The following is a 22,904-nucleotide window of genomic DNA, read 5'->3' on the forward strand; positions in this document are numbered from 1 at the left end:
TCAAATGTCAAAAAAGGACTTGTGGTCTAAAAGCCACAGTACACAATTTTTATCATTTAAATGATTTCTTACCTCATTATTGTGGTTTATATAGACCTTAAGAATATCCAAAACAAAAGTTGGCATTAGAATCCCATGAGTTGCTTGATAAATAAAACTTTCAATACAGTTTTATTTCCTCCTCTTCAACACTAATAAATGATTTTGTGTACTTTTCAGTCCATAGATAAGTTATATTTAATTTATATTTTCATGTATATAAATTAGGAAAGAGCAGTCAATATTTGTAGCATTTTCTTCCATTAAATTCATGTGTATGGAAGCTATTTTAGCTTTTGTTGTTTTTTTTTTACATTTCTAAGATAACTTTCTGAAGTTCTTAATTATTCTTTTCAAACATTCGCATCTTATGTTTTTCTAGGCAGCTGCAGGATCACCTGTGTGTGTGTGTGTGTGTGTGTGTGTGTGCACGCGCGCGCGCTCTTTCATGAATTTTATCACTAGATGGTGCTAGAGGGCTATGGAGGTATGCTAAATAAGACTGCATCTATGAGATTGCTTGCTTTCTGTTGAAATGTGAAAATCTTTGATCTTAAGAAATATTTACTTTTAGAATTCACTTAGGGATATCAAAGATTATTTTAAGTATCATGTTGAGCACAATGTATTTTTTAACATGGTAAATGCCTAATAACTATTTATTGATTTATTAGCTATCTTCTTATATTTATTCTGGGAAAAATATTTATAAAATTTAAGGGATCCCAAAGCTTTATTTTGTCCTCATTTTCTTAATTTTTTCCAAACATACCACATTTCTTTAGTTTTTCCTAGTATATCACATTTCCCCGTGGCTATCATAAAATTTCTTTTTGTTTAGGCTGTAGACTCTTATGCACACATGCGTGTACCTGCGCACACACAATTTTGCTTTAGCTGTTTAATCTAAATTTATGAATTTTCCTAGTTGGCATTCCCTTAAAGCTGTAGTTGAGGAAAACTATTGGTGTACTGTTTGGAAATGAGAATAGAATAGTGTGAATAGGATAATGAATACAGAGAGTAAGACATACATCAAAAGATTTTCTACATATCAGTGTCATTGAATGTAAGTTTTAGAAAAAATAGAAAAATTTTCTTTTTTTTTTAAGTTGTCTGAATATGTTTCTCAAGGGCATACAGGAAGAACAACTATGTTATTTATTACTTCCTGAGAGGATCCTGCAATACTGAATATTATCCAAAAGCTCAGTGTAAGAAATGTTAGATTTCAGGTTATTTCCAAATTATCCATTAATTTAAAAAATTTTCAATACTAATGTATTTTGTATTAGCTTCTAACATGAGCAAATATTTAATATTCCTATTATAATATTTTATCATGTAAATAATTTATTCTTGGTTGGCCAGGATAAATAACTTTTGAGACCACAGTATGGGCCTTGATGTGAAACATAAGCAGTATGATTTTGATATATTTTGTAACACAATTTATTTATTTTTAATGGGGATAGTATTATAAGATGTCCCATTAATACAATAAAGTAATCCTATATAATAAAACCCTAATGTACAAATCAACCGAATGGTGGAAGGACCAGTGGAACGATTGATCACTGTGATGCACACTAACCACCAGGCGCAGACATTCAACGCAGGAGCTGCCCCTGGTCTGGGAGGGAGGCGACTGGTGGCAGCGATGTTGGGGGTGGGGTGGGGGAGGGAGGACAGGGCTGGTCGGCGAGTGCCCTGCCAGTTGCCTCCCATGGCAGTGATGGGGGGTCGGGGGGGGGGGGCAGCACCAGGCCACCAGCCAAGGCGGGTACCAGCAGGGCCCCCCGATCTTCCCATCTTCTGGTCACCCCACAGATGGCCCTGATCGCCGGCCAGGCTTAGGGACCCTACCCTATATATTGGGAACAGTCTCTTAGATTTAAAAATTACAACCTGGCAAGGCTACTCTAACACTGAAAAAACAGGATAATGCAGCGATGACAAGCATGGACTGTGGCTTGCACATTTTGTGGTCAGCCCTGATTCTGACACTTATAACCGTGTGACAAAGCCAATTACTTAACTTCTTTCTGCTTCAGTTTTTCCACCCATAAGATGGGGAAAACAGTACTACTGCCTCTGAAAGACCATGTTATGTACTACTTTTTATAATCAGGGCAAAAAAATGTAGCTGCCCATACAACAGCAAGATGCCTTTCACCTGTATGAAAAGTATGGTCACTGGTGCATGCAGCATCCGGGATTGTGAGAAAGATGTCCGACTGCTGGTTTAGGCCTAACATCCCTCGAGGGGTCCCAGATTGCCAGAGGATGCAGGCCAGGCTGAGTGATCCCCCTCTCCCCCCAACCCCCCGTAAGAATTTCATGCACCGGGCCTCTGGTTTCAGAGAATAAAATCACTATAACATTAAATGTGCCCACTATACAGTGTTCCAATTATAGAATCATTAAAACAAATTAAAATATTTTAAAGACCTCAGAGTTGAGGTCTGGGGGTAGTGATGTGTTTGGTAAATTTCAGAGTGCTAAATGGAGCCATTTGATGCTATTAAAGAGGGTAGATTCTTAGTTATGGGGTTCTAAGTGATCATGCATTTATATGTCATATATACACACATACATACTCACATAGTGAAGAGGATAATATCATTTTTGAGGAGTTTGACTAGGAGCTGTGATGTAGTGGAAAGAAATAGGAAATGGAGGGATAGGATGTTATGCTGAGGGTATTTTTCCTGCCGCAGTACTGCACCCTTCACTTTATATAGGTTACCTGCCACTCATCCTCGGTAATATGGGGAAGGTGGAGAAAATAATTAGCCTTTCAAACTTCTTTCACATTAGCTGGTGTAAAACATGGCAGTCTTAACCTAGCTAGTGGCACACAATTGGGGGAGGGAAGTGGCTATTCAAATAACCAAGTGAGGTGAATATATTCACGTATTGAAGTGCCCCTGAAATTCATGGAATTAGGATCTTGATGGAGAGATGGATACTTGGATAGAGATCCTCAGATAATTCTTTTAACTCCTTCACTACCAACCCCTTTGCCAAATCTGACTCACCTTCTAGACAATTAGCAGTCCCCGAATTCTGTTCTTGTACCTTCTGAGGATTATCATTGTTTAGCCAAGTTATTCTTGTTCCCTCTTTTGCGCACCTTAGTTTTTTAGAATTTTGCAGATAGTTTAAAAGAGTTTAAATAAAGCATTGTTCTTTCATATATGGGTGTGTGTTTTATCTCTGTTCACAAAAAATGTCCTCTTGTCAGCAAATGTGTCATTACTGCGACCCCCTCCCCCCCGCCCCTTTTCATGCTTCCCCAGCTCCTTATCAGCCTTAGCAACAAATCAGGCACTTGAGCCATAATGGAGCAACTGGAGGCTTTGGAGTGAAAGCTCAAGGGTTTATCTTAAGGGGAAAATATTGTAAGATTTAGAAGATTGTTTATACTTTTTGCGCTTGATTTATTGAACTCTATTTTTCAACCTAAGGTTATCTTTTTAAATGAATGATATCATTATTAAAGCTTAAAAAGACTATTTCACTAATAATTTTTCTAAAAATTGGCTTTTGATAAACTATATATAGTCAATTATCAGCGAAGCTTCCATATTCTCTTCTCTACCCTCAGCATGAGAATTTAAATGCAGAATAGGTACATAATAATGACAAAGTTCAGTGTTTCACCCTAATATTCAGCCACTTTTCTTTCTCTAAAATAGCCTAAGTTTAAAATCTGTTAATTGAATTCAATCTTTCAAATACATTACTTTTAAAATGTCATCAAACCTTCTCCCAACTACCACTCCCCCCCACTACACAAGTTTTAAAAACATGCATATGACATTGATAAACACAGCAAAAGGATGATGGCCAAAGGTCCTACTTATGGTATTCATAGACTGAATCAATATTTACTCAGTTATGTAAATGGGCTGTATTGAAAACAGCATTTTCTTCCCCTAATCAAACTTCAGGGCCAGGTGGAGTTCTCTTCTGCACTTTCTGTTCGCCTCAAAGTGGCTGCAGAGCAGCAGGGTATCCTGGGAGATGGCCGCTGTGCCCTCACATTGCTGCAGCTCTTTCTGCCTCTGCCCCTTCAGCTCTGTCATGAACCCTGCCTCTCAGCCTTGCACTACCTCTTGATTACCTCACTTTTTGGTCTGCCTTAATGATTTTTGTAGTTTCAAATTATACCCAAATTTCATACCATTTTAGTTCTCTGTTTATCCATATTTTGATGGTCGGAAGCAAGGTTAATCAAAAGAAACATTTATTTGCAATTTGTACATATCAACTAACAAGGGGAGGTCTTCTAGCCTTTAACTACTACACATCAGTATAGTCATAATATATGCGGACTTCTGATCTTCTGACACTTTGCAATGACCTGATGCTTTCACTCCTGGTTCTGATATTTGATTTCTTGAATAACCTTCTTGAAAATGACCTACACATGAAAAAGTAAATTATTGGGTCCAGGCACACATTGCACGCAGACAAGAAAAGTGTCAATTCTCTGCAGTAATACAGGATTTTGTGTGCATATTCATCTAAATGTCTGTCTAAGTCACTAAAAGTAAAAGGAATTCTGCACAAGTGATATGGTAGAAAGCAGGTGAAAAACACAGCCACCACCACCCTAATGCTCTGGTTATGTTTCCGCTTCCGGCTTGACTGGCTGACGAACTGCCTGCTGGACTTGTGGATGTACCGGGATATGGCTATGTAACATCCAATCAGGATCACCAGTACAGCCACAAACAAGCAGCTTTTGAGGTAAATGACTACATTATGCCATTGGACTCCCAAGGGACTCTTAAGTTTCATGCAGTCATGAATATTTTCTTTAGTTGGTTGAACATCTGTTAGGATGATGTTTGGCAAGGCCAAAATAGCCATGATCACCCAAACACAAATGGATAAAACCTTTGTAAATGTTATGCTGTACATGCGAGAGTCCCCGAAAGGCTTTACCACCTTCAGATAGCGATCAATGCTGATCAGTCCAAGAAACACGATGGAAGTATACATGTTTGCATAATATAAAACTGAGGTGTATCTGCAGAGGATGGCCTTGAAGTACCACGGTCCCAATCCTATATCATGGACTATTCGAAATGGAAATGTCAGCGTCATTATGAGGTCAGCAACCACTATGTTTTTGAGATAAAATATGAAGCTGGTTTTATTCCTAATGTGGAAGAAGATCCACACTGCTAGACCATTCAGCAAGAGGCTTGCCACGAATACAACGAGGTAAAGCACAGGCATGATGATGGTGTCGAACTCGTTGTTAAGGGTGGTGTTCCTTCCGAGGCCATCGCTGGCATTACTTGGAACGTGGCTCCCTTGGCTGAGCAGCTCCGTATCTGCGGGAGAAGCGGATATGTCACTACAGTGCTGCACAACATGCTCACAGCTGCCTGGCCTCCCTCACAGCAGAACCGCTGCCATTTGGGGAGACTTGGACAATGTCTTTAGTGATGTAAAGTGTCAGTTTAGTGCATTGTTGATATTTTGAGTGGCTAAAGAATTGTTGGCTTCATTCCTAAATCTGCCCCCGCCCCATTGTCCTTTAAGTAAAGTGTGGTATTTCTGGTTCTCTGTGCTGTTTGAAAATGAAAATAAATAATATCAATGAAAATTATCATGAATTTTAAATCAGTGTTTGATATCATTACAAATAGACCCAACACAATCTGAGGGCAGAAAATTGAAATTTCATATAATAAGGAAATAAAATAGCTAGTACATGGTTTTTCTTTTAATGTGGTCTTTGGCATTTTCTGAACTATCATTTCCTCTTTATCATTTTTAAGTTTTGTGGGTTTTTAAATAAGTTCGACTTATTTTGTAAATTTATTTAAAAATTTTGTAAAATTTTTATTTATTGATTTTAGAGGGAGGAAGATGGGTGGGGGGAAGAGAGAGAGAGTGATTTTGTTGCTGCACCCATTCATGCATTCATTGTGTGCCTCCTGCATGTGCCCTGACCGGGGATCAGGATGATGCTTCAACCAGCTGAGCTACCTGGTCAGGGCCAGTTTTAAGTTGTTTAATTGTCAAGAGAAAAAGTAAAGCTAGTGGGTCATTTTGAATTTTTTTGCTCATGACTTTTTTATAGTACTTAAGAAGCTTTAGGGACTGTTTTTAGGAATAGAAGTAATTGTTTTTAATGTTTTAGTTTAATATCAAGGAGAACAACTTGTTAAAAATAGGTGTAGGCCAAACCGATGATTGCCAAATGGGAGGAAGGTTGGCAGCTGAGAGGGCAAGTGAAGGGATTGCTGGCATTGCTCAGTGGTTAGAGTGTCAGCCCTGTGCATGGGAGGATCTCGGGGTAGGTTCTAGATCAAGGGCGGGTACCTGGGTTTGCAGGCTTGATCCCTGACCCCTATCCAGGTGCGTGTGGGAGACAACCAATCAATGTGTCTCATATTGGTGTTTCTCTCTATCTCTCCCCTCCTCCCTTGTACTTTCTAAAAAAAAAGGAAGAAGTACCAATTGGTAGTTACAGAATAGTCACAGAGATGTAAAGTACAGCATAGGGAATATAGCCAATAACATTGTAGTACACTAGACTTATTTTTTTTGGGGGGGGGGGAGTTCACTATGTAAGTTGTATAAATGTCTAACCACTATGCTGTATACCTGAAACTAAAATAGCATTGAATGCCAACAATAATTGAAAAATTAAAAAATGGTTATAGGCTGGTACTTGTATTTATTTATAAGATTTTACCTATTGCTCTTAGATGAATCCTTTAAACCTTTTAAATTTGTGGGATTTTTAGTTTTTAGTTCATGTGTGAAAAACCTGTACTATACCATCTGTCACATAATTGCTGAAATGGTTTATGAGCATTAGATTTATGTGACAGCAACGAAAGGAGCCTCTGGGGTCTCCTACAGAGCGTTTAATTGATGAGCAGCTCTGGCTCAGTGCTCTGACCCCACCATGTGTTCTTGCTGATGGCACACTTCCCGTGGGCTGCCACCACCCATGCTGAGTACAGCGAGGGTATGAGAACCAGCCTGTTCCTGGGACAGGAGGGGCTTCTGACAATGAGTGGCTGGAGGTCTCAGTCTGGTGAAAACCTTCTTCCACTGCACTGCAGTCCGAGTGCCCCTGCTCCCCAGGGCAGACCTGCACACAGCCTGCCATCCCTGTGGCATTTCTCCCAGTAAGGCTCTTGGCCATTTGGTCCCGCTGTGTCACCTACTCTTTATGAAAACCTGAACTAACACAATTTTATTTTATTAACTTTTATTTTTTGGTTAGTCCTCACCCGAGGATATTTTTTTCTATTGAATTTTTGAGAGAGTGGAAGGGAGCGGGGGGTGGGGGGGAGAGGAAGAAACATCGATGTGAGAGAGACACATCGATTGGTTGCCTCCCACACGCGCCATGACCAAGACCGGGGATCAAGCCTGCAACTGAGGTATGCGCCCTTGACCGCAGTCAAACCCGAGACTCTTAAGTCCATGGGCCGACACTCTATCCACTGCACCAGACTGGCTAGGGCCTGAACTAACACACTTTTAAAATGAACTTTTTAGATGTTAAGTTACAAGGAAGGTCATTTCTGCGTTTTTACTTGTCACTAATTTAGTTTACCAGTTGTGTTTTGGAGTGATTTTGTGCTAGAGGTAACTGCATGAACTCGGCTCTCATTTCCCTACATGAGAGGCACTGTAGTATATATGTTGTTATTGGTTCCCTTCTTTGAAGAAGTGAAACAGGGAAGGTCTGATGATTATAATCCAAAAACAGGTTCTTAAATTGCTGCCTGAAATTTAAGTGTAGGCTCTTCGTGAGTATTCTTGCCCTCTTTCTAATTCGTTCCCTTTTATTCCCTGCTATAAGTGTTTGTAAAAACTGGTTTTCCTGGCTTAAATATCTTTACACAGGCTCGTAATTTATACCTGGGCCAGCCTGTGATGACAATACCCATAAGCTTTACGAGTGCAAATGCCTGATTCAGCTGCCATCTGGGTTCCGGTTGCCAGTTTCAGATATTGCCTTGAACAGATCATTGAAACCTGTTTGACATAATGAAGTGTTCAGTCTTGGCGGCTTATGCACCCCAAGATCCACATCAGTGTCGATGCCTTAGGAGCTCCTTAAGAGGTGCAGTTTCACCTGGGTTAAGATATCTGCTTGAATTAATTTCCCCAATTAAATTGTTTGCAGTCACTTTCATCTAACCCAGACTAGATCCCTAGGAAAGTGGAGAGAGGATAAGTGGTCCAACTGAGGGAAGCAGCCTGAAAAGGGGCCACATCATCTCCTGAAATGGTAGCTATACTTGAAACAATTATTGATGAGTGGTTTTTCAAAGCCATTGTAGATCCTAATTGGATGGTACACTAACTGTAGCATACTAAGCATGGCCCAGTTCAGCCCCCAGGGTTTGTGCATTGGATCCACTCTGCATGTCCAGTGTGGAAGGGAAGGACCCATGCCTCCCTGATTGGTCAGGGACTATACATATTCAGTTTATCATCGTAGCATTTCAAAGTTCTGGTTGTGTACACAAGCACTCATATTAAGTGATAATTTACTGATCAATCACGGTGACTATTAAATACAGAGTCTTAAATCAGAATGGTAGAAACAACCCTTCTCTGTACTCTGCTCTGTACATGCAAAGTCCTGCACGAATGCCCTGGCAGCGCAGTGGTACTCAACTACCGTGTGGCTCCGAGGCAGCCTGCTGTTCAGCTTGTGGGCTGTGTCCCTCACAGCATTTGCTTCCTCAGCTTGTGTCTGGGATCAATGTTTTCGAATATAGGACTTCTGCAGTCCATTGGGTGGGCTGGGCTTGGTTATTATTTCATTCACAAGTTCCACGTTTACAGTGCAGCTTAAATTATTAACGTCTGTTATGGGTCATTTTATGAAATAATATACTGATGGAAAGAAAAAAGTGGTTCCTAAGGAGCAAGAAAAGCCACGTGTGGGCTGCTCTGGAAAGCTTTGAACTTAATAGAGAGTTTTGTCTTAATTTTTTTTAGAACTAAATCTGTGTCATGATGTTTTTCTGCCAGCTGTACCACCATCATTTCTCCCTTCTGTGTGGGCCCCAAGCTCCCTGCCCCACACCATTTCTCCCTTCTGCATGGGGCCCCAGGCTCCCTGCCCCACACCATTTCTCCCTTCTGCATGGGGCCCCAGGCTCCCTGCCCCACACCATTTCTCCCTTCTGCGTGCGGCCCCAGGCTCCCTGCCCCACACCATTTCTCCCTTCTGCGTGCGGCCCCAGGCTCCCTGCCCCATACCATTTCTCCCTTTTGCATGGGGCCCCAGGCTCCCTGCCCCACACCATTTCTCCCTTCTGCGTGGGGCCGCAGGCTCCCGGGCTTGTGTGTGTGCTCAGAGGCGTGTCCCTGCACTGCTCCTGCTCAGGAGCACTGGCATGGAAAGGAGTGGCTGCCTCACCCAGCCAGTATTACTCTGCCTACTTCACTGTCCATAAAGAATGTGTCCAGATAAGGGAACATTTTTAATGTCAAGTAGCTTGGTGATTCAATTAAGAGGAACTAGAAGCCGTTTTTACAGTGAAGGCTATTTTCTCACATGCTTCTTGTTAATTAGGATGTCATTTTCTGTATTACTTAGTGTAGACTTTGATGCAGAGTGATAATTGAGGGTAAATATTTCTTTGTTATTCTTTCCCCTGCTCCTCTCCTCCATCTCCTTTTACATTAAATTAACAATGACTTAGGCACTGGAGTTCCATAGTAAATTAGCTTCTGTACCAGTGTATGTGTGAGTGGTATTGGGGTATGTGTGTTGGGGTGTGGGCTGTGGCCGCCTGTGTTTATGTGAAAGGGGGTCTGTGTGTATCTGTGTGTACTGGAGGGAGGCATAGGATTTACCACCAGATAGACCATTATCTGCAGGTAGTGACTGTACCAGACGGTGCAGGTGAGGGGAGTTTTCATCATTGAAGAAAGTCCTACTTGGCAATGCTGGTTTCGTCACTTCCTGACTGTAAAATGGCATAGAGATTAATTTTGCTGGACCATCTGAAAGGTAAATAGTCTGCAAACATGTTGTGCACAGTATCTAGTACCTAGGTGTTCGCTCTCTATTTCGGCCACTCATTACAATCTGTCCCATTAGTGGCAGTCGCATGAGGAATGATAGGAAGAGTGGTGAGGAATCATGGTCCTTTTGCTTTTGGTGAAGCTATATTATTGTTCATTGGGGCGTGTCACTCTTGGCACAGAATGTGAAAGTATCAACAATATGTCAGTGGTGCTCTCCAGGTTGGAATGAAATACTAAAGTCTCGCAAATTATAGGGTGCTACTACCATGGCACAACTGCCCTTCCATGCATGATAGTTTTCTAAATAGTTACCCAGTACAATGGTAGATGTTGCCTTTGGCCTCCTGGGTAACTTCAGTGAACCTTGGTTTAAAGTAATATGTACTTTAGCTGAGGTATAAAAATCTCCCGCAGCTGTTATTAATTTAATCTTTCTTGTCCTTTTAGATGGTCTCTAGGTGAAACAAAGGTTAAAGTGAAGGGATAGCTAGTTACATATTCCTCAGTGATGCTATCCTGCCTGAGTGCTGCTTTATACTTGATGGAGGGCAAGGCTAAATGCTGGCTTATGTTGTTAGTTGGTTCAGTGGCCTATAAAACCTCCAAATTTCCACATAGTATGAATAACAGTTATCGATCAAGTACTTCCCAGTTTTTCCTATGGCTTACCTGGTAATTTTGTAAATGTCAGGTTGAACCCCATTCTTTAGTTATGATGGGCTGTCAGCAAAAATACGCGTCAGGAAATACTGGGGGACGGTTGAGGTAAGGGTTCAGCATAGGTTATTCCTGGTTTAATTTCTGGCAAAAGAAAATGAAACAGTCGGGAAGGAATTCAAATACACAATATTTTTATCTATACAGTTCAAATCATATATATATGATTCAGAAAATGTATACTTTTTGGACATGAACAACTTTGCCACACAAGAGTTGTCTATTTTTGTGTCCTCTTTCAGCCTGCCATGAAGCATGGACCATTTATTTATATGTATGCTCTCCATTTGGATGCCTCTGTGTGCCGTGGGACAGTTTCTTATGGTCTCCATTCCTCAGTGTCCTCCTGTCTGAAATGGCACAGTTAGTAATCATGCGGTTGGACTGTAGTAAGGATTATGTGAGACACTCAGAATCCGGGCCCACGAGTGCACTCAGGACATGTTAATTTGTGTCTCCCCATTCCTGCCTGCACCTCATGCTCCCCCCTTGACCTGAGCACATATAATTAACTGCATATATGATTGGACTTTGCAATTGGATATTTTTAAAAAATACTTTAAAAATCTAACACTGATATATGCAGGAGTGTTCTATAAGCTCAAATGCATGCTTAAGGGTGCCCAGAAGTGGGTGAGCCACAAGCAGCAGCATCCTGTTCATGTAATTTCTGGGGTTCTAGTCCTGGCTTTACCTTAAACAGCTGTGTGACCTCCATCAAGTCACCTAATGTTCCTGGAATTGGACTTTCTGGAATCTGCAAGGCTTTAGAAAATCCTTGTCAGGATTCAAATTTATGTGAGCTTCTGTGTTTTCCTCAGACATAGATTCCCATTAAGAATTTATTTATTAATTCATTCATTCATTTATTTATTTATTTGTTAATCCTCACCCGAGGTTATTTTTCTGTTGAGTTTTAGAGAGAGTGGAAAGGACAGGGAGAGACATAGAGAGAGAAACATCGATGTGAGAGAAACACATCAATTGGTTGCCTCCTGCATGCACCCTACCACGGCCCTGACCAGGGCCGGGGATCAAGCCTGCAACTGAGGTATGTGACCTTAACCAGATTCAAACCCTGGACCCTTCAGTCCGAGTCAAACCAACTAGGGCAAGAATTTAATATCATTCGAATTAAAGTTCTCTCATAAGTTCTTGTATTTCTTCATGAAAACTATATTTAATTCAAACTTTGAATTTGGGCAAATAGCATTTGAATTACTGGAGTGTGATTTTGGTTGGATACCTAACTTTTCCAAGCCTCGGATTCCTCACAACATTTTTACAAAGATCTGATGCTGAATACTGTAAAACTTTACAGCATCCCTCTTCTCCTGCGGCAGCCTTATCTATTCCCTGATTTCTGCTTCCCTCAGATATTGATCAAAAAGAGAAGTCCTGGGAACTGTTTTGGAAGTGTCCTCCTACAGGGAAATGTGCTTTTGGAAGGGTTTACTTTTAGGGGAGGTCACACTGTTCCTCTGAAATAAAACCACGTGAGACTTCCATGTGCCCCTCACTGAGGTTGCTCATATACCACACAGCTGCAAAGGGACCCACGTAAGCTCATCCCCTGCAAGTGCAAAGCAATCTCTGGCTGGTGTGAGTAGTTACATTTGCTGAGTCAGCAGGGAAAGAGCACTTTGGAGGTAAAAGTTTATTTCAGAATTGGGAGCAAGTGGGGAGGCACTTATTTTTTCCCTGTTACTTTGTCTTTCTCTTCTTCTGTTTCCTAGAATCACATGAAATTTGGTGCTAGACTTTGGATTTGGTAGTAAATGGAAAAAATTGTTTCCAAGTTTTCAGTGACCTCCCCAAATGCCCCAAATTATATGTTTTGAGAGTTTAGATATACTATCTGTGCCTCACCTTAAATGGCTATAATATGTGGTACATAGCGGGTACTCAAAAGGTGTCTTTTGGTTAATGGAGCATAGATAATGATTAGGGCTTTTAGAGGCCCTCTGGTTCAGGTGCCAGTGTTCCACTATTTTTTAATAAGGAAAGGAGGTGAAACCCTATTTTCTTTTTATTTATTAAAGCTTAGTGAGGGTGGGAGGGATGGAGGCAATTAATTTTCTAAACTTCCTCATCATTCTTGGGTTTCAGATGAGATTAGGCGCATTCAGGGTGGTATGACTACAGACATGGTCCTTGGATTTCAGTAAATTTTTTTCTTGAGTCCAGCTTCTAATGGAAAGATTCAAGGTGTTTACTGACAAACACAGCTTTAGTTTTATGTTTCTCTGTTCCTGAGTTATGTGGTTTTCCTCTTCTTGGCTTCACTTATACTTGACTTAACAGCAAGGATTCCAGTATGGCATGTGCCCACTAGAAGAGAAGGGTGCCCAGAAGTGGGTGAGCCACAAGCAGCAGTAAGAGAGATAAAAGACTCTTAACAGTACAGAGGACATGGAAAAGAGACAGGGAGAAAATATTTGTATATCACATTTCTGATATTCAGAATATGCATACAAAGAACTTTCACAATGTCCTAATAAGAAAACAATCCAATTTTAAAAATGGTCTAAGATTTGTATAGAAATTTCATCAAAAATCAAATGAAAAAGATGGTCAACATCATTAATCATTAGGGAAATTCAAATAAAAACCACAATGAGATACTATTTTACACCTACTGGAATGGCTACAAATTAGATAATAACAAGTTTTGCCATGGATGTGGAGAAACAGGAACCTCATAAACCACTGGTGGACATTTAAAATGATATGGCCACTCTACAGTTCGGTATTTTCTTAAAAAGTTAAACCTTGCCCAGATGGAGTGGTTCAGTGGATGAACCAGGAGGTCATGGTTCGATTCACGGTCAGGACACATGTCTGGGTTGTGGGCTCAATCCCTAGTAGGGGACATGCAGGAGGCAGCCAATCAATGATTCTCTCTCATAATGTACTAGAGGCCCAGTGTACAATTAAATCGTGCGCATGTAGGGTCCCCTAGGCCTAACCTGCCATCAGGGCCATGTCCGCCGCCCCACAAAGCCTCACATGTTCCACGGATGCTGCCGTCAGCCCACAACACTCCTCATATGCTGCCGGCGCCCCACAATGGTCCAGAAGTCCCACCTGCTGCGGCCACTGTGGTACCTAGAAATCCTGCCCACCGCGGTCACCACGGGACATATCAATGCACTTCCTGGGGAGTCCGGTAGTTGGTCATGACACCGTCATGGCGTCACAACCACAGGCCTTTTATGATATAGATGTTTCTATATCTTTCTCTCCCTTCCTCTCTCTGAAATCAATAAAAACATTTTTTTTAAAGTTAAACCTTATGTCATATGACCAAGCAATTTTACTCATATGTACCTACCCAACAGAAAGGAAAACATATGCCTATGAAAAGACTCATTTACAAATGTTTATAGAAGTACTAGAGGCCTAGTGCATGAATTCATGCACCAGTGGCGTCCCTTGGCCTGGCCTGTGGGATCGGGCTGAAACCAGCTCTCCGACATCCCCCTAGGGGTCTTGTATTGTGAGAGGGCACAGGCCAGGCCAAGGGACCCCACTGGTGCATGATTGGGGCCGGGGAGTGATGCAGGAGGTTGGCCAGCCAGGGAGGGACCGCGGGAGGGCTTCAGTCCCAATCGGCTGGACCCCAGCAGCAAGCTAACCTACAGGTCAGAGCGTCTGACCCGTGGTGGTCAGTGCACATCATAGTGACTAGTCAACTGTTCAACTGTCTGCCCCTGGTGGCCAGTGCACATGATAGTGAGCAGTTGAGCGGCTTTAGCATATCATTAGCATATTATGCTTTGATTGGTTGAACGGCCGACTGGCCAACTGGACACGTAGCATATTAGTCTTTTATTATAGTAGTATTACTTGTAATAACTAAAAGTGGATTTACTCAAATGTCAACTGATGAATGGATAAACAAAATGCATTCTAGTCATACAATACGATACTACTCAGCAATAAAAAGGAATGAAACAACAGCTATAATATGCATGAATCTCAAAAAAATTTTGTAAGGAAAAGAAGCCAGTTCAAAAGGTTACATACCATTTAAGTGGAATGTCCAGAAAAGGCAAATCTATAGAGTTACAAAGTAGGCTGGCATTATCAGGAGCTGCAAATAGTAGCGGAGTTTACTGTAAGGTTTTGAAAGATCTTATTTGGGTGATAGAAACTAAGTTATGGGGTGATGGTTTCACAACTCTATAAATTTACTAAAATCATTGAATCATATACTTAAAATGGATGGATATTATGGTATGTAAATTATCCTATATAATAAAAGGCTAATATGCAAATCAACCCACCAAACAAATGAACAACCTGTTGCTATGATGTGTACTGACCACTAGGGGGCAGACGCTCAACGCAGGAGCTGCCCCTGGTGGTCAATGTGCTCCCATAGGGGGAGCACCACTCAGCCAGAAGCCCTAAGCTGGTGAGCACAGCGGAAGTGGCAGAAGCCTCTCCCGCCTCCGCGGCAGCACTAAGGATGTCCGAATGACAGCTTAGGTCGGACATCCCCCAAGAGCTCCCTGACTGCAAGAGGGTGCAGGCCAGGCTGAGGGATGCCCACTCCCAACCACCCCAGGCCGAGTGCACGTATTTTGTGCACCAGGCCTCTAGTAATTCAATAAAGTTAAAAAGGAAAGAAGTGCACAGAAAAGAAAAGGAATAGAAACAGGCTAGCCATTCACTGTGCAGTAATGGACGAGTCTCAAGACTAAGGGAAAGCACATTATAAGAACACCTCTGTCCTCTGTTGAAGAGGGAATGAAATGCCAACACTACTTAGCAAAAGTTCCACCTCTTCAAGAAGGAGAGGGGTACTGTGTAGTGATGTATATGACTCAAATTTATCACATTTCCCCATCACTCAATGCCATCATTGTCTCACTAGCAGTTTACTGAATCTTATCTTTGGCCACACTCAGCATTTCTACATGTTCCTTCCCCATTGGACCTCCAGAAAACTCGGCACAATCCAGCTATCACAGCAGCCATAGGATGTCCATGATCCCTGTTTCCCCACATCAGGGTACAGTGCAGTATTTCCACAGCTCCCAAATGTATGGGTCCAAAATCTGGAGATCTTGGATATAGGTGATGAATTGTACTTTTGGGAATGTTCCCGTTTTCTTAATTCATGTTGAAATTATGTAGGAGAATTGAGATTTAATCAGTTCAGACATGATATTTGGATTTTTTGGACTTGAATTAGGTAGCCAGATTTGGGAAATGAGCTATTTTATTCTCCTACTGGCTTCTGAGAATTTCCTCCTGCCTTCTCCGTCCCCTTTACTAACTAACTTCCTTGAATGAAATGGTTCCTCAAATTGAGGCCACAGCTCCAGATTATTCTATTTACATTTTTCAAGAGTGTTCATGACTATGTGGATGCTTAGTCAGCACCTCTGTTCCATAATCTCTCTCTTCCTTTCCACAAACTTCAGTTCATTGTGTACATTGGCATGTGCTGTATGTCTGTATTCCTCAAATTCAGCAGTTCTAAACTTTAGCCATTTTCCCTTTCTTCAATTGAAACCACTTTCCTTTTCTCCTTGTTTATGAATATTTACTCATCTCTTGACTGAAAGAGTATAAAAACTATACTCTATTGGGCAGTTTTCTCTTCCTTGCGCTTCATCTGGTTAGTCACTTAAACTAGTCTTTCTGTTTCTTCTGTTACAATACTTCTCCTTTGCTCTGTTCTCGCCTTCCTACTCCCACAGCCATTTTCCAGATTGATACCCTCCTAGTCTCATGTGTTGGCCACTGTACTATCCTCCTCTGGTCTTTCTGCTTCTTGCTTCATTCCATGCAAATCTCTCCTGATTCTTGTTGCTAGATTCTTCTTTCTAAATAACCCATGTAGTACTGCTTTCTTTTGCTCTCAAACCATGAGTTATTATGTGGGAGGGAAATTTTGAATTTTAATTACTAATAAAATATAAGGAGTTATTTTTGTAGTGTTGAAGATCATGGGGTATAGAAGCCAAAAGATGCTGGGTTCTGATTATTAAAAATTGGCAATAAACTTTGGGGAAATCTGCTTGCCCCATAATTGATCTTTTGAAACTTGGGGACAATAATACCTACACTATAGCACTACAACGAGCTTAAATTAGAATATCCTATATAATAAAAGCCTAGGTGTTGTCACACCCTCGCGTGATGCCCTCATGCGACGTCATCACAAGACGGCCACCACAAGGTGGCCACCACAAGATGGCTGCACGCACAGCGGAGGCAGGGCCTGGCGGCTACTCCACACCATGAGGCCTGGGGGTCCTGCAGCTGTGTGCGGCGTGGAGGAAGCTGGTCCCGGTGGAAGAGGCGGATTGTGGCAGGGGAGAGGAGTTGTGGGCCATCAGGCTGGCAGGGCAGGGCAGTTGTGGGCAATCAGGCCAGCAGGGGAGCAGTTAGGTGTCAATCAGGCTGGCAGGGGAGCAGTTAGGGGACGATCAGGCTGGCAGACGCAGTTAGGGGCAATCAGGAAGGCAGGCAGGTGAGCGGTTAGGAGCCAGAGGTCCCGGATTGTGAGAGGGATGTCCGACTGCCAATTGTTGCTTCTTGGGGACATGCCTTGCATTTGCTTCTTGGGGACATGCCCTGCTTTTCTTCATATCTTGCTCTTGAATAACCTCTTTTCTTTCCTTCTTTCCCTATCTTAGAAATCTCTGCTTCTCTTTCAACCAACAATAATCTGACCTTTTCCATAAGGTCATTTACTGAGAGTTCACTCACTTTCCAGGCTCTAGGATTATAAAGACCACTAGTGACCCAGTGCACAAAATTCGTGCACATTAAAAGGGGATTAATTAGAGGAAATAATTTAATATTGCTATTTGCCCTTTCTCTATAATAGAAGTGTCAGAGATGAAAGAAAATTAGTAAAATGTATATGGAAACCTTCCTCCTGTCAGAGTCTGGGGCTCACCACAGGACCCAGAGTCATGTCTCCGCCCACCCACATGCACCTCAAAATCACATGAGACCCAGACCCAGCCGCCCTCCCCCACCACTGGGCTAGATCCAGACCCGGTCAGTCCCACCCTTGTCAAGCCCTGCCAGGCAGGGGGTGTAGCCTCAGGTCCGCTGGCCCAGCGCAAGGACGGGGGATGTGGCCTGAGGTCCCCCAGCCCAGACCGGGGCCAGGGGTGTGCCTTTAGGTCCTCTGTCAAGCCCCACCAGGCGGGGGACACGGCCTGAGATCTTCTGTCAAGCCCCGCTAGGTGGGGGGCATGGCCTGAGGTCCCCTGTCAAGCCCCGCCAGGCGGGGGGGGGGGGGGGGCACAGCCTCAGGTCCCCTAGCCCAGCACTGGGATGGGGGCACAGCCTCAGGTCCCCCGTCAAGCCCCACTGGCAGGGGAGTGCAGCCTCAGGTCCCCTGTCAAGCCCCGCTGGGCGGGGATGCGGCCTGAGTTCCCCTGACCCAGCACTGGGGGTGCACTATGAGGTCCCCTGTCAAGCCCCACTTGGTGGGGGGCATGGCCTGAGGTCCCCTGTCAAGCCCAGCCAGGCAGCAAGGTGCAGCCTCAGGTCCCCTGGCCTGGTGCTGGGGTGGGAGGCACAGCCTGAGGTCCCCCATCAAGCCCGACGGGCGGGGGGTGCAGTCTGAGGTCCCCCAGCCTGGTTCCAGGGTAGGGGCGTGGCCTGAATTCCCCTGTGAAGCCCCACCTGGTGGGGGGTGCGGCCTGAGGTCCCCTGGCCTGGCGCTGGGGTGGGGGGAGCAGCCTGAGGTCCCCTAGCCCAGCACCAGGACAGGAAGCGCACCTTGAGGTCCGCTGTCAAGCCCTGATGGGTGGGGGAGGGCATAGTCTCAGGTCCCTGCTGATTGCTTGTTAAGGCTCCTTATGGGAACTTGGCCTCAGTTGTGGGTGCAGCCATCTTTGTGATGGAGTGATGGTCAATTAGCATATTCCCTCTTTATTAGATAGGATGAGGGTTCATTTCTGTCCTCAAGGAGGTTAGAGTGAAGTTGAGGATCCAGAAGTAAGCAGATCACTAAGTACAGAGTGAGAGATTTGGGGGCTGTGGAAATATAGCAGTGTACCCTGACGTGGGGAAGCAGGGATCATGGAGTTCCCATGGCAGCTGTGATACCTGGGTTGTGGCAGTTTTTCTGAAGGTCTGATGGAGAAGGAACATGTGGACATGCTAAGTGTGGCCAAAGATAAGATTCAGTAAACTGCTAGTGAGATGTTGATGGCATTGAGTGATGGAGAGATGTGACAACTTGGAAGCTGTTGAGGAATTAGTGGCTGACTAATGTTGGTGAAAAGAGACTTAGGAGTGTTGGTGGCCTCGCAGGTGTTTGATGCTAGGAGAGGAGGAAGAGCACATGAAGGGATTGTTGGTTTCAGAATGTCTATGTAGTATCCATGTGGAGATGTCTACTAGGTCATTGAAGATACAGGTCTGGAGCCTGGGGAAGTGCTCCTGACTGGTGATGTAAATTTAAGGTCAACAGAAGATCAGTGATAGACATCAGTGGTCAGAGAGTTGGGAGGATCTTGTGTGAATCTAGAAGAGAGTTTAAGAAATGAGAAGTTATGACCAGCTTTATGCTGCAGGGAAGTCAGGTGATACAGGAAAGTGAAGTGCCTTAGGATGGGATTCAGTAACAAAGAGATCATTGGTCATCTTTGCCAGGGCTGAATGTGTTATGTTGTGGTGGTGGTGGCGGGGGAGGGAAGTGGGGCCTAAGCAGAGGGCTGATGACTGAAGGTTGAGTAATGCTTGTGAGGTGAGGTGGTAAGGGAGTGATTTCAATTTTATCTCTACAAAACATGCTTGTGATAGGAAGGGGCGATAGAGGGTGGGAGGTGGAAAAACAGATATAGGACCTATGGAAGATTTTAATAAGCTTCTCGTTTTAATGTCTTGCATTATAAATGATACTTTCCTAGCTTGGCTTTAAATAAAAACCCTTCCCTTACTCCTAGCCAAGCCTGGCAGCAGTGAGGTGGACCGTGGGCCTCCAGTCCCAGCTCTCTGACTGTCCAGTTCCTCATATATGATATGATGATATGTCCATTATGAGGTGATTGTAAGGTTAAAATGAAAATATGTACAAAGCAACTGGCACACTTCCCCACGATAGAGGCTAAGTCTAGTAAGTTCCTGTTGCATATGCTAGTTTCACAATAGAATTTTATTTGGTGATTGATAGGCTGGACACAGGCTGAAATGAGTTCTTGTCACCTTGTTCATGCTGAGACTGTCTTGTGGTTTGTGCCTTCAACTGCCCTGTGAGGAGCCACTTGACTGATCTTTTTGCTCAAACAGCCAGCCCTTCAAGTTGTCTCTGAGCCTCATCAGCCTGCTGCCTTTTTCTACCATCGGCACCTAAGCTCCAGGCTCCCTGTGCGGTTTACTGCGAAGCAGCTGTGCGCCTCTGCATGTCCCAGCGCCTGCAGGGTGTCGCAATGAGGATTGCTTCAGCGGTAGCAATGGGCTTGGTTCCAGGACCTCATTCATGGGTGGGAAGCCTGTCCTGCCACCTACTGCTCCTCGAGCCGAGGGCTGATGAAACCGCCCAAGAATGTGATGTCTGCGGTAGGCCCAGGTCTCACAGTCATTCCTGAGGTTAGATGGGATCCGTGCTTACAGACCTTCTGGATGGCTTTCTATTTGTTGTTTTTTTTGTTGTTGTTGTTGTTGTTTTCTAGCCACTCATTGATATCATCCTTTGACTATTTTATTAACTGTGTTGCTATGTTGTTGGTTGTAAGGTGATTCTATAAATGAGGACGGTGGGAAAGGATTAACATGTTCTCTGTGTTTCCTTTAACTTAGACCTTGAACTTGGTGCTCGATGTCTCATGTAATCAATCCTCAGAGTAGTCCTGTGACTTAGGTGTTCTAGGACCCCCGTCCCAGATGGAAAGATCTGAGGTTCAGACATTTTAATTAACTTGCCCTGAACCACATGGGGAGTAATGGATAGAGCCACAATTCATAACAGATCTGATTGAAGCTGAATCTGCAGTTCTTTCTTACCCTACCCTGAAGTAAAAATAGCAATTCAGGGGGTTAATCTTGGACACCAGGAAGTGGGAGGGGGAATATAGGGCAGAGGTAGGATTTGGTTTTCTATAAGGTTCGCAAAGGAACTGCTGATCTTCTAAACTGGAGATCTAGTTTTGTTTGGGCAGAACAATGTTAAAACATAAGGAAATTTCACATAAGAATTTAGATTTGAATCCTGTCTTGAAAAAGGAGATGTGCAGGCACCGAGCATGCGCTGTACAGCAGTGCCAGCTGCCTTGTGTCCTCGCTCACCAGCTCACAGACGCACTCCATGAGGTCCTGAGCCTCCTCGCTCCCAGCATTACCTGCCTGACCCAACCTCCTCTTAATTTTGTAAACCTTGCTTCGTTTATTACTTAATCTTGTGTGACAACATTTGACATATATGGATCATCAGATGTTTTCCTTATTTATAGATATATCTTCCTTTTCCTCTACCCCCTTCACCAACTTCTGATTTTTCTTGCTTTAGTGACCATCACTTAACACTTTAGAAATGATTTTTCTGGTACCCCTTAGTGCCGCCCCCCCCCCCCCCCCCAAAATAGTGGCAGGAGATCTTGTTTAGGTCATATCTGATAATTAATTGTCACAGTTTAGTGTTTTATTTTTCCATGGCCAGCCCACTGCTGGGGCCTGTAATTGCAAACCCTACTGGTTGTATTGCTCACTGCTCTTAAGGTTGGGAGAACTGAGCCAGGAAAATTTGGTCAGTGTGTGGAGGAGGGGCTTGAATCCAGGGTGCCCTATGCCCTAAGCTCTGCTGTTCTCCTGGAAGAGCAATGCAAAGACTAGGACTACTGAACTGCGACCTTGGGCACACAGCCTTGCTCCTCCTGCTCCCTGGGTCCCATCTCAGCATGGGTGGGGTGCCACTGTGCTGTGGGACAAGCTCCCTCCTCAGGAGGAAGAGCCACAGGTGTGCCGGCCAGGCCATAGCAATGCCTTCATGCTCCCTGGCTTCACAATATCTCATTGCCCTTCAAGGTTTGAAAGCTCCATTATCCAGAGATAAATGCCCGTTAAATGCTTGCTCCCTCCATGCAGCGGGTCACGGTTTTTGGACTGATTATTTGGTGGTGATGGTTCGCACATGATAGCCTTGTAATATAATGACCTCTCTTGCTTGTTCTTCACTTTCTAATTTGTTCTTTAGAAGCTCGTGTCCGAAATGTAAGAGTTTCAGAGCAGAGGTTTTTTTGTTGTCACTTTCTTACAGAGAAGCTACACTAAACTGATAGATCATATGGTTAGTGAAAGATCATGCTGCTATAGTCCTTACATTTCATGGGTAAAGATGTAATGTTCACAGAGCTGTGTAATGCAGTTTCTGGTAAAAGGTATAGCCTCTCTTGCATTTTGGAATCACCTGTAACTTAAGACTCTTTCTCAATGTAAACCTGAGAGAGAGTGAGAGAGTGTGTATGTGTTCCAGCCCTACTAAGAAACAGCTCTGCTGAAGGCCTTGGAAAAGAAATGTTACCTTACTGGGTATAGTTTACTTCTTTTTGTAATAAAATTAGGTCACTGTATTCATAGGCACTTCATTAATGCATGCTTGGAGTCAGTATTACAAAGGTGTTGGAATGCAAAGCACACAGCCCTTCATTCCGGTTTTTCAGGTACTACCCTGAAGTTCTCTCTTCAAAGTTATGCTTCATATCTGTAGCCTGCAATAGGCATATTTTAGTTCATCTTTAGATTTAACCTTTTCTTTCTTCAGGGGACCTGTGATTCCTTGTTATATATACATTCAGGGGTGATATAAACGAGGTTGTAAATTCCCTGAAGGCAAGGTTGTGTCGAATGCTTCTTTGTTACTTTAAGCCCAAACCTGGTGATTCCCTTTGTACAGGTGAGGAACCCGAGAGACTCGACAGCGGGCCCCATGTCACACAGACAGAGAGAGGCCAAGCCAGGAAATGAGCTTCCGTGTCGTGGCCGCAGAGCAGGCTGCCTCTCTGCTGAGCTGCGTGGCTTGGTGAGTAGCCTGCCTGGTCACCTAGACGTTACTTAGTTCAGCGGCCGTAGGTTTTTGACTCAGCCTCTGAGCCTGTGACCCTGGGCGAAACATTTTACCTATCAGAGCTCCA

The 22,904-nt window shown here is 43.5% G+C and overlaps 2 protein-coding genes across 2 annotated transcripts in view; one reads left to right on the plus strand and one right to left on the minus strand.

The window, feature by feature from the left end:
* MED12L (mediator complex subunit 12L) overlaps positions 1 to 22,904 on the plus strand; it is a 411,338-nt gene that overhangs the window by 251,837 nt on the left and 136,597 nt on the right. The window lies entirely within an intron of this gene.
* GPR87 (G protein-coupled receptor 87) lies at positions 4,348 to 10,780 on the minus strand (the record flags this gene model as incomplete). Its single annotated transcript, XM_080653745.1, has 2 exons — positions 4,348 to 5,390; positions 10,747 to 10,780. 2 exons carry the CDS (start codon positions 10,778 to 10,780, stop codon positions 4,348 to 4,350), a joined length of 1,077 nt encoding a protein of 358 aa, XP_080509871.1.

The sequence above is a fragment of the Plecotus auritus genome (assembly GCF_963455305.1).
Source record: "Plecotus auritus genome assembly, chromosome: 2".
Classification (NCBI taxonomy): Eukaryota; Metazoa; Chordata; class Mammalia; order Chiroptera; family Vespertilionidae; genus Plecotus; species Plecotus auritus.